The sequence below is a fragment of the Esox lucius genome, chromosome 11, assembly GCF_011004845.1.
Source record: "Esox lucius isolate fEsoLuc1 chromosome 11, fEsoLuc1.pri, whole genome shotgun sequence".
NCBI lineage: Eukaryota > Metazoa > Chordata > Actinopteri > Esociformes > Esocidae > Esox > Esox lucius.
In genome coordinates, this window is record NC_047579.1 from 50,554,921 (window position 1) to 50,567,450 (window position 12,530).

At 42.3% G+C, this 12,530-nt stretch overlaps 1 protein-coding gene across 4 annotated transcripts in view; it reads left to right on the forward strand.

Moving 5' to 3' along the window:
- The window catches only part of pkn1b (protein kinase N1b), a 44,749-nt gene extending 35,867 nt beyond the window's left edge, over positions 1 to 8,882 (forward strand). For all 4 annotated transcript variants that reach the window (XM_029123359.2, XM_029123360.2, XM_029123361.2 and 1 more), the window contains exons 14-23: positions 34 to 122; positions 1,115 to 1,187; positions 1,292 to 1,383; positions 2,553 to 2,729; positions 3,166 to 3,228; positions 3,355 to 3,431; positions 3,597 to 3,739; positions 5,818 to 5,925; positions 6,185 to 6,265; positions 7,811 to 8,882. In XM_029123359.2, the coding sequence (XP_028979192.2) occupies positions 34 to 122; positions 1,115 to 1,187; positions 1,292 to 1,383; positions 2,553 to 2,729; positions 3,166 to 3,228; positions 3,355 to 3,431; positions 3,597 to 3,739; positions 5,818 to 5,925; positions 6,185 to 6,265; positions 7,811 to 8,014 (1,107 nt within the window). In that variant the 3' untranslated portion in view covers positions 8,015 to 8,882. The remainder of the gene's footprint in view (positions 1 to 33; positions 123 to 1,114; positions 1,188 to 1,291; positions 1,384 to 2,552; positions 2,730 to 3,165; positions 3,229 to 3,354; positions 3,432 to 3,596; positions 3,740 to 5,817; positions 5,926 to 6,184; positions 6,266 to 7,810) is intronic.
- The last annotated feature ends 3,648 nt before the right edge of the window (positions 8,883 to 12,530 follow it).

A 12,530-nucleotide genomic window follows, 5' to 3' on the forward strand; every position in this document is an offset into this window, starting at 1 on the left:
TACTATATATCTATCCTTTTCACGCACTCTCAGGAACAAATGCCAGCGATTGAGCCGTTCTCCCCTCCGGATGTGGTCCAAGAGGGGCCAGTCAGAACCCGATCCACCAGTTCCCTGCGGAGGTACAGTGCCATGGGCCCAGTGGGTCCTCGCACTCACCTGAGCACATCCTTTCACAATATGGCCCCCACAGCATGGTGCTGGAGAAACACACCCACGCACAATATGGCCGAATGACTTGACCTCTATAGCTCGTTACCACGGCCATGCTGACACATATTTCTGTTCTCTGTAGTGGTGCCAGATTGGCACAAAACAGACCAGCATTCAGCATCCTGTCTGAGAAAATCTGCCGTTTTTGAAATAAGCAGGGCTACTAGCTAGCTCTCGAGAAAAGTAAACACTGAATTCATTGGTGGAGCTATGGATAAAGGACTGACCGTTTATACATGAACTTGGTTTATAAACTGTTTATATTTTTGGGTTCTGATTAGGTAAAGGGGTTGGACTAAGCCCGTTATATGTTGAACTGGAACGTTAAACGGGTGTCCTTACATTATGGGGTCACTACGCTGGGTGTCACAGGTCATAAGACTTGACCCCAGTGTCATGGCCACAACATAGCTGCCTAATTGTCTTCAGGTTTTCAATTGGCTAATTCATCGCCTCTCCTCCCCTGCAACTGTTCCACAGGTCATTGCTTTTAGTGAACATTTGTTCTCAATCAACTGATTTGGTAGAAGGAGGATGAGTGAATACACTGCAGTGTGCTGCATTTTACTTTGTCAGGTCACGTGTGTGTGTAATATTATGTTGTGTGTGTGTGTGTGTAATATTATGTTATTTGTAGGTATAATATTATGTTCTGTGTGTGTGTGTAATATTATGTTCTGTGTGTGTGTAGTATTATGTTCTGTATGTATAATATTATGTTCTGTGTGTGTGTAGTATTATGTTCTTTGTAGGTATAATATTATGTTCTGTGTGTGTGTAATATTATGTTCTGTGTGTGTGTAGTATTATGTTCTGTATGTATAATATTATGTTCTGTGTGTGTGTGTAATATTATGTTCTTTGTAGGTATAATATAATGTTCTGTGTGTGTTTTCATTAGGAAGAGTCAGGGACCTCTGTGTCTGCAGGATTTCAAGCTGATCGCTGTGTTGGGCAGGGGACACTTTGGAAAGGTATGTGTCCTCTCATTTCACATCTACCTGCTGTGTTTTAGGAACTTTCCGTTAGTTCTGTCGCTCCGCCCAGGGGACTTGGATGAGCCCTCTCTGTTTTCCAGGTGTTGTTGACCGAGTACAAGAAGACAGGCAGTCTGTACGCTATCAAAGCCCTGAAGAAGGGAGACATTGTAGCGCGGGACGAAGTGGACAGGTAGGGATCAAAACTAATCTATCGTACATCTATCGTTTTATGTGATTTCCTCATGGCAAAAATGGCAATTTAATGTATGCATTTTACCACCAGATTATAGTCAACATAAAACTGATCATAAACAACCAGGCAAACCTAAATACTGTATAATTTAAAGTAACTGTCTAGTGAAAATGAATAGCATTTTTCTAATACCCATATATTGTTTTTGACCTGTCCTGGTCATACATGTAGCCAAAGCAGAAATTGGAGAGACAACAACACTTGAAGAAACGCCTACACTTGCATCTCAGTTTTAAAAATGCCATAGAATCTGATGTAATACTCTTGAGGAGGATAAGCTGGCAAATCAATTGGGTACTTGCATAAACTATTTTGGGATAGGTCCTCTATTCCAGCACTGACAGTTTTTTTTCCACATTCTTAATTACCACCTTTGGAAGTGGCTGTAGTACTTCTAGGTGATATTTATGGAAACACTGGGCAGTTGAACTGAGTTTACAGTAAATGCTGTACTTAACACGTGTCCATTGTTTATATTGTCACTCTTTTATTTAGTCTCGTTTTAGCCATTGTCACAATAATTCACAAAAGGTTTTTGTCGCATTCATTTTATTTCAATAAAGATTTAGTCTAGTTGTTTTCAACATGGTAAAAAGACTGAGTCGTTTTAGTCAATAAAATGCCCTTACATTTTAGTCATATTGTAGTCAGAATACTGGTACAGAAAACAAATGAGCTATTCATTAGTTATACAGTTAGCTAATCTTACCAGACACTTTAAAGGGTAGCAACTAGCATACAGTAACAAATCGTTTTACTGGTAAAAACATCATCCTGTCATCCCCTTACCAGACTTGATAATGCTCGCAAAAAATTTGACAGAAGAGAGCTCGTTGCTGGACAAGAGTACATATATAAATATGTATTACTGTGCTATTTTCAAATTATCTGATGGAAGCATGCATCTCTGGGCCAGGCATCTCTGTTTCCCAGTAACGTTAGTTAACTCTTTAGTCAAATAAATACATTTCGTCTTGCCTTGTTTTAGTTAACCAAAATGAAAAAACAAATATCAAATATTCATCAAATATTTCGGTCCCTATTCTGTTGACGAAATCCCTGCTGTCGTTTGTGTCTGTTACACTCTCCTCTCTCCCTCTCCTCAGTCTGATGTGCGAGAAGCGTATCTTTGAGACGGTGAACAGCTCACACCACCCCTTCCTGGTCAATTTGTTTGCGTGTTTCCAGACCCCAGAACACGTGTGCTTCGTCATGGAGTACACGGCTGGGGGAGACCTCATGATGCACATCCACGCAGATGTCTTTACAGAGACCCGAGCTGTGTGAGTGCAGCAATGTGTTCGTCGGGTTTCTTTGTGTGCTAGGGCGAAACCCATTAAGTCTGCTGATTGTTTTGTTGTTTAGCTTTGTAGTGAAGCAGTAAACAGAGCTTGTATTGACATAGTTCATCGTTGTGCACTCCTATAAAGCTTCATTCAAATTGTGTGTGTATTTATAGTTTGTAGATTTTACCTAACTTTTACCTAACTTACGTCTGTTATATTGAAAAATACAAATTCCGACCAATTAAGAGGGTGATATTCTCCAGTAGTAGCTGTATTCTACTCTATATGTAATGGAACATGTCTCTCTTCCAGGAATGCTTTCAGATAGACTATGTATTTGTGTTCATCTGGCTGGACAGTATCCTAAATGCATACTCATATCCACCATTTGTCTGCTGTGTATCTCGTGTCTATTTGTGGGTCGGTCCTGCAGGTTCTATGCTGCCTGTGTGGTTCTGGGTTTGCAGTTTCTTCACGACCACAAGATTGTGTACCGGTGAGTACTCCAGGTGGACGTGAAACCCAGAATACATGACAGCAGATATCCTCTCATCCTCCTAGCCCTTCGTCCTCAGAGTACCCATCCGTTTTAAATGAATATCTTCTGACCCCTCCTCCTCAGGGATCTTAAATTGGATAACTTGTTGCTGGACACACAGGGCTATGTGAAGATAGCAGACTTTGGACTCTGCAAAGAGGGTAAGTTCTCTAAGACATATCGGTTGTGTCTCCTGTCTGTCTCTCTGTCTGGTCCCGTGCTGTTTTTCTTCCTTGTGTGTTTTTCCACGGTGACAACCTTTACCTGGCTGTTTTGCTCAGACCTCTCTTCTACTCTTGCCTGACCCCTCTCGTGTACCTCCCCAGGGATGGGATATGGGGACAGGACCAGCACGTTCTGTGGCACTCCCGAGTTCCTGGCTCCAGAGGTTCTGACTGACACTTCCTACACCAGGGCAGTGGACTGGTGGGGCCTGGGAGTGTTGGTGTATGAGATGCTGGTTGGAGAGGTGAGAGACTAGCTTCTATAAACTTTTTTTTTCCTATAAAGAATTACAGTAACCTTGGAGGTTTTGTGTGAAGCTTTTTTTGTCTTTTATGTCTCTATATTTCAAAAGATTTCAAATGTTGACATTAGATTCTCGGCTTGTACTCAAAATACACTCAAATAAAGGCTGAGAATCTATAGTATATCCTCACATTTTCCAGACATATCTACCCATATCACTTAATGGGTTAAGTCCTAATGTACTTTTACATTGAACCCACCTTCTTCATTTTGAATAAAACCTAGCTCTCTTAATACATGCGCTCACTCTCTTTAATATGATGTTGGAAAGATTTTCATTTAATTGTGTTATGGAAGGTTCTGGGTATCAGTCATAAATGAAAGGTATTATTTAAAATGGAAAATAGCATTTCATTTCTTTGTCACCATTGTCTATATTTGGCCAATTGCTCAAGTTAATAAAATCATGGTTAATCTTGTAAAAAGTTTGGTTTTGAAATAGAGCTTATGTGTTCAATATACACTCACCAGCCACTTCATCAGGTACCCCTTACTAGTACCAGGTTGGACCCCCTTTTGCCTTCAGAACTGCTTTAAGTCTTCAGGACATAGATTCAACAAGGTGCTAGAAACATTCCTCAGAAATGTTGGACCATATTGACATTACAGCATCATCAGTTGCTGTAGATTTGTTGGCTGCACATCCGTGATGTGAATCTCCTGTTCCACAAAATCCATGATGTAAAATCTCCTGTTCCACCACATCCAGGATTTGAAATCTCCTGTTCCACCACATCCAGGATTTGAAATCTCCTGTTCCACCACATCCAGGATTTGAAATCTCCTGTTCCACCACATCCAGGATTTGAAATCTCCTGTTCCACCACATCCAGGATTTGAAATCTCCTGTTCCACCACATCCAGGATTTGAAATCTCCTGTTCCACCACATCCATGATGTGAAATCTCCTGTTCCACCACATCCATGATGTGAAATCTCCTGTTCCACCACATCCATGATGTGAAATCTCCTGTTCCACCACATCCATGATGTGAAATCTCCTGTTCCACCACATCCATGATGTGAAATCTCCTGTTCCACCACATCCCAAAGGTGCTCTATTGGATTGTGATATGGTCACTGTGGAGGCCATTTGAGTACAGTGAACTCACTGTCATGTTCAAGAAACCAGTTTGAAATGATGTGAGCTTTGTGACAAGGTGCTTTATCCTACTGGAAGCAGTCATTTGAAGATGGGTACACTGTGTTCATAAATGGATGGACATGGTCAGCAACAATACTCAGGTAGTTGTTAAGCCAAATTCTGACCCTAGCATCTGAATGTCGCAGCAGAAACCAACACTCTTCAGACCAGGCGACGTTTTTTTTCCAATCATCTATTGTCCAATTTTACCTCAGTTTCCTGTTCTTAGCTGACAGGCGTGGCACCCAGTGTGGTGTTCTGTTGTTGGAGCCCATTTGCTTCAAGGTTTAAAATAGCTTAAAACACATTCTGTTTGAGAAAGCCCAACAGTATTCATACCCATGCCAAATTTTGAGCCAAAGTGAATTTTTATTTGACCAATAGGTTACGTTATTCATTTGTATCTCCAGCACAATGTCTTACCGTGTTTATGTCACTTGTTCATGTCATTTCCTGAAACCTATTGGTCAAATAAAAATGCACTAGAAATTTGGCATGGGTATGAATACTTTTGAGCTTAACTATATTGCTGTTAAACATACTTTTTACAGAAAGGACATGGTCAGGAGGAGAATGTGAAAAAATTGCCAAGTTATTTCTATTTTAAATCAGGCTTGAATCAAATGAATCACCCTGTATTATCCAGAGTCAAATTCCTCTCATGTGTACACATACCTGGCGAATAAAGCCCATTCTGATTCTGAAATCACTCTGGCTTTCTGGTAGCAAGCCATGTTCGTAATGTAAAACAGGACTTGGTCTATAATACAAAGTGAAATGCGTGTCTGTGTGTTTCAGCTATAAAACCAATGTTGGTTAAACGGCTGTATGTGAGCGTGTGCCGTTAAAGTGACTGTGTGGTTATTTGTGTCCAGTCTCCATTCCCAGGCGACGATGAGGAAGAGGTATTTGATAGCATAGTTAATGATGAAGTGCGCTACCCTCGCTTCCTGTCCACAGAGGCCATTGGAATCATGAGACGGGTAAGGCGTCCCGTTTCCTAACAATCTTCCCGTTTCCTAACAATCATCAGGGAATCAAGATGTTAACCATTGATTGATCTGTGGTCTCAGTGAAAGCGCTAGTGCATTTGCTACAGTGGCTTTCAGTCTGTGTTTTTTCTGTTGAAATGTGTCCAGTTTATTTTTAGCCGTTTGTCGTGTTTGTGTGTGTGGCCAGCTAGTGTTTGTTTTGTGCTCTAGGTTTGTTAACTAGGTTTAGTTATTGTTTTCCATTGCACAGTTGTTGAGGAGAAACCCGGAACGGCGTTTAGGCTCTAGTGAGAAAGATGCTGAGGACGTCAAAAAACAGCCTTTTTTCAGGGTGAGTTCCTCTCACACAAACACTATTTTTTTTATTTGACTTTTATTTAACCAGACAAGTTGATTGACAACCAGTTCCTATTTACAGCAAAGACCTGGTGCAATGTAACAGCGGGAGGAGGAGCAATTAGGGTTAATTGTCTTGCAAAGGGACAGAATGACAGTGTTAGAACCAGGGACCTGTCAGACACTATTCAGAATGTAAAGGGACAGAACGACAGTGTTAGAACCAGGGACCTGTCAGACACTATTCAGAATGTAAAGGGACAGAACGACAGTGTTAGAACCAGGGACCAATCAGACACTAGTCAGAATGTAAAGGGACAGAACGACAGTGTTAGAACCAGGGACCTGTCAGACACTAGTCAGAATGTAAAGGGACAGAACGACAGTGTTAGAACCAGGGACCAATCAGACACTAGTCAGAATGTAAAGGGACAGAACGACAGTGTTAGAACCAGGGACCTGTCAGACACTAGTCAGAATGTAAAGGGACAGAACGACAGTGTTAGAACCAGGGACCTGTCAGACACTATTCAAAATGTAAAGGGACAGAACGACAGTGTTAGAACCAGGGACCTGTCAGACACTAGTCAGAATGTAAAGGGACAGAACGACCGTGTTAGAACCAGGGACCAGTCAGACACTAGTCAGAATGTAAAGGGACAGAACGACAGTGTTAGAACCAGGGACCTGTCAGACACTATTCAGAATGTAAAGGGACAGAACAACAGTGTTAGAACCAGGGACCAATCAGACACTAGTCAGAATGTAAAGGGACAGAACGACAGTGTTAGAACCAGGGACCTGTCAGACACTAGTCAGAATGTAAAGGGACAGAACGACAGTGTTAGAACCAGGGACCAATCAGACACTAGTCAGAATGTAAAGGGACAGAACGACAGTGTTAGAACCAGGGACCTGTCAGACACTAGTCAGAATGTAAAGGGACAGAACGACAGTGTTAGAACCAGGGACCTGTCAGACACTATTCAAAATGTAAAGGGACAGAACGACAGTGTTAGAACCAGGGACCTGTCAGACACTAGTCAGAATGTAAAGGGACAGAACGACCGTGTTAGAACCAGGGACCAGTCAGACACTAGTCAGAATGTAAAGGGACAGAACGACAGTGTTAGAACCAGGGACCTGTCAGACACTAGTCAGAATGTAAAGGGACAGAACGACAGTGTTAGAACCAGGGACCTGTCAGACACTAGTCAGACCACAAATAAGAGATGTTTTTGAAAATACTCATAATTTCAAATTTTTACTTGCTTGTATTGAGACAGGATCACAATGTATCTTTATTTATTAGTGAACATTTTCTATTAGTGAAAACAGAGATTTTCTAGTTCGTACACATTTTTACCTGAATTTCTGGTGATTTTGGTCTTTGATTAGTCTTTAGACCACACTAGCATCATTGCCTGTTGAATTGTGTCAGCATCTGCTCCAGCTGTGTTTGGTCCTGTACGGGGGCATGACGATCCAATTCACCTGGATTCTTTGAACCAATCCAGTTCCTCTTCTCCCCCCCCATCAGGGCGTGGACTGGGATGCGCTGCTACACAGGCGGCTCCCGCCCCCATTCGTCCCCAACATCGGGGGAAAGGAGGACGTCAGCAACTTTGACGAAGAGTTCACCGCTGAGGCCCCTGCCCTCACGCCGCCACGCGAACGCCGCACGCTCTCCCGCAAGGACCAGGACTGCTTCAAAGACTTTGACTACGTCTCTGACCTATGCTAGGGACCACCGGTCAGGGGTCAGGGGTCATACTCCGCCTTTGGACGGAGTGGAGCTGGAGAGGACTACACAGTCACTGTGGGAGGACGTTCCCAGGGGAGACTTACCGCTGTTCTGTCCTGTCTGTAGTGTGAATAGGCAGAAGGGAGAAGGTTCCGGGAGAATGCGAGTGCGTGCCGCGCCAATACGATCCGGGATCTGCTGACCTTCAATGAGTCTGGAGTGGCATTAATAGGGTGTGGGGATAATTAATGAAGATAATCCAGATTATGTAACGCTTGGTGGTTGAGCACCGACTGAGGCACAGTATCTGTGCAGTTTAGTAACGCTGGGAATGAGAGAAAAAGTCTGTTTCTCTAGAGAAATAAATGGAGCCCCACAGACAATATGAAAAAGGATGTCTGTTCGACGTTAATACCGTCGGTACAGAAATCATCTGACACAAATCTTACCTCCCCCTCATCTCTCTTCTCCCTGCGTGTTTGTGGCTGCTTACTGCTGTACTTCCTCAGTCCCTTTGTCCCAAACCATCATCCGGAGTCCTGCATCTCACATTTATAACCAGTAGAGGGAGCCATAGGAAAGGTAAAAGGTGTTTCCCGAAGAAACGAAGCGGCGCAGTTATGTGGCATGTAGGGATGTTAGTGAGGACTATGCTGGATTAACTAGGGCTGAGGTCGTGTGTATGTGTTTGTGCCGGGCCCTGTCTACTTGTATTCTACCTGCTCTCCCCTCTGTGGGTCAGTGAATTTCATTTTACTATTATTTTTTAACTATTTTAATGTGATTTCAGTTATTTTTCTGGTGTTTGATTTGTCAATTACGCTGATATCATGTCTGGAACTGTGACTCAGTAAAGAGGTGAACCCAATGGACTGACTCTTAGCTTCGTGACTATTCAGCCAGATTTATTAAGTACATAACACAAACTAATAATACAAAACAGTTAGGATGGTGTAGCTTATTTTTTGGGTTGTAGAACCACTGTTGTTGGTCATCCGCAGCTGTCTGTAATGCAGTCTGATAATTGCTGTCATTACGTTCATTGTGTTGATTAGTAAGGGAACTGTGCAAAGTGTGCTGAACGCCACCAGACACCATTAGTAGAGGCAGGATCGTGAGGTCTGGGCCCCACAAGTCCACCTCAGAGCCGTATCACTGTGTGTGTTTGTATTTGTCAGCTATGGAACACGCTGGAACATCTGGAGGTTATTTCTGCATATAAATCAATGCCTTGCCCCAAGGCCAAAATAATGCAATATAATACCAGTTGGAAATGGAAAGTACTTCTCAGCCATCAGCAAAGCTCAGTGTTTACGAACAAGGGCAGAAAAATGCAAAATGCATTGAAGACCAGTGTATTAAAATAGAAATTATTCTGTAAATCACTGAATAAAAAGAAGTAGTATTTTAAAAATATATATGCAGATACCCCCCTCATCATAAATAACATTCTCAGTAACTGAATGAAAATGTGCCAGATTATTAACAAAGATATTTTTGATTATCACAACATTCAACAATGTCAAAGGTTTTACTGGGTTAGAGTCAGACAATTTAAACCAATCCATTAAATTTCAATAAATTCAGCCCATAATAGATGGATTTCTCATGAGCAAAGTAAGCTTTTTGTTTGTATGGAACAACATTCGCCTGCTCATGAAACACGGGAGCAACACTTAACATATTTCTATGTTGTTTTTTCTCAGTGCACATTGAACTTTAAAAATGGCAAAATTCTCAGAAGTACTCCACTCCACTAACATTTCAAAGACTTCATTTTTTAATGACGTAAAAAATAAATTACAAAAATGCCCATCTCGGAGCATGTTTTCCCACAACAAATCAGTGGTTACAGCAAGTTTCGGTCATCTCTGCCGGCTGGAACAGAGTGTAGCTGTAAGGTTGTAGAGGAAGAGGGATGCAGGGATGCAGGGATGCAGGCAGGGGTGTGTAGAGACACAGAGGAGGACCAAGAGAGACCCTGAGGACAGCAGGGCTGGATCTGGTTCTGACTGCATGGCAGGAGAGGATATAGTCCCATCGTTTTTATCACTCCGTGTGCTGAGGAAAAAACTGTTCCCCCCCCGAACACACTAAAAAAAACAACCAGGATGAAAGATGGGCGATGATTATCACACTGACACAAGCGGAAAAGGAGACGGAAAAGCAATGAGATTTTAGCAGCAGCTACTCATCCTGGGGTCCGCTCTAAAGGACCTCTATGTGACGTAATGCGTAACATTAGTTATGTTGTAGATGGTTGGTTGGCTTTCTGCAGCCCAAACATGGAACATACAGTATACAGTGGGGAGAACAAGTATTTGATACACTGCCAATTTTGCAGGTTTTCCTGTCTGTACTTTTTATAATGGGTACTCTTCAACTGTGAGTGTTCCAGAAAATCACATTGTGTAATTTTTAAGTAATTAATTTGCATTTTATTGCATGACATAAGTATTTGATACATCAGAAAAGCAGAACTTAATATTTGGTACAGAAACCTTTGTTTGCAATTACAGAGATCATACGTTTCCTGTAGTTCTTGACCAGGTTTGCACACACTGCAGCGGGGATTTTGGCCCACTCCTCCATACAGACCTTCTCCAGATCCTTAAGGTTTGAGGGCTGTCACTGGGCAATTTCAGCTCCCTCCAAAGATTTTCTATTGGGTTCAGGTCTGGAGACTGGCTAGGCCACTCCAGGACCTTGAGATGCTTCTTACAGAGCCACTCTTTAGTTGCCCTGGCTGTGTGTTTCGGGTCATTGTCATGCTGGAAGACCCAGCCACGACCCATCTTCAATGCTCTTACTGAGGGAAGGAGGTTGTTGGCCAAGATCTTACGATACATGGCCCCATCCATCCTCCCCTCAATACAGTGCAGTCGTCCTGTCCCCTTTGCAGAAAAGCATCCCCAAAGAATGATGTTTCCACCTCCATGCTTCACGGTTGGGATGGTGTCCTTGGGGTTGTACTCATCTTTCTTCAGACGGGCCTGGACATGCGCTGGTTTGAGCAGGGGGAACTTGCGTGTGCTGCAGGATTTTAATCCATGACGGCGTAGTGTGTTACTAATGGTTTTCTTTGAGACTGTGGTCCCAGCTCTCTTCAGGTCATTTACCAGGTCCTGCTGTGTAGTTCTGGGCTGATCATTGATGCCCCACGAGGTGAGATCTTGCATGGCGCCCCAAACCGAGGGAGATTGACCGTCATCTTGAACTTCTTTCCATTTTCTTATAATTGCGCCAACAGTTGTTGCCTTCTCACCAAGCCGCTTGCCTATTGTCCTGTGTGATTTTCTGGATTTTTGTTTTAGATTCCGTCTCTCACAGTTGAAAATTACCTATGATAAAAATGTCAGACCTCTACATGCTTTGTAGGTAGGAAAACCTGCAAAATCGGCAGTGTATCAAATACTTGTTCTCCCCACTGTAGAACAAGGTCGGAGAAGGTGAGATTAGAGAGAGGTTACACGTGTGGGAGGGGGCATTCTCGAGACATGGGGGTGAAGGAGTCAGTGTGTTCCTAGAAAGAACGCATTACTCCCCTCCCTGTCATATTATCTCCCTAACTCTTTCTTCACCTCCCATCTTTGCCGGAGCTCTTTTTAAATAGAGCCAAGTTTCCTGTTTTCCTACACTATTTTTAGTCAAAACAGATACCAGAAACTATAACCAGGAGACAGAAGTCTTTTACACTTCTCTCTTTGTCTCTCACTTGATGCTGTGCCAGAGCAACAACACGTCCAGAGTGGGATCACTGCTAGTTCTGATGTTATGGACCATTTCAAACAGAGGTATTGACCCAGCAGGCAAGTTATCCAGTCACAGCCCTCCTTTTAACTTTGGTCATCCTGCAAATCACCAGCAGAAGCACAATGTTGAATACATTTTCATATTCTGTCTTGGTAATTTAAACTGGATTATTTGTAACATGAATGTGTTTAAAGTAATTGTCTCTGGAATTAGATGCAGTAAGGTTACATAAGCTGGTTAGCTCATCTCTGCCTCAGCTAGATAACATTGGCTTTCGGGTTACTTGATTGAGTAGAGTAAGGAAAATATCAATTAGCTAACTTGGTTATTGAAACTTGAATCTCACCTGTGAGACATTTTTCAAAAATGTCAAATGTGAGATGGTTTTGCTGCCTGTGAATTGACTGCAGGAAGGGACCAGTCTTCATCGTTTCCAAATAAAAGTTAAATTAATGAAATTAATCAAACAGCCTAAAATAATGCTGAATTGTAAAATGTGTAAACACAAATCATACTCATGGGGTAAATCATTACCCAACACTCAGTTATATATTATGTTTAACTTATTCAACCAAAATGGGATTTGGAGACTCAAGTATGGCCACAACTGAGGATGTCCTCATCTGGATTGTTTTGAAATAATGAATCCAGTTATATGGCCAATAAAACATACACATTCATAATATGCAACTCACAAATAAGGGACATACAAATGTTGGGACATTCACAGAGACATCTGACCATTTGACTAAATTTGTCTTAC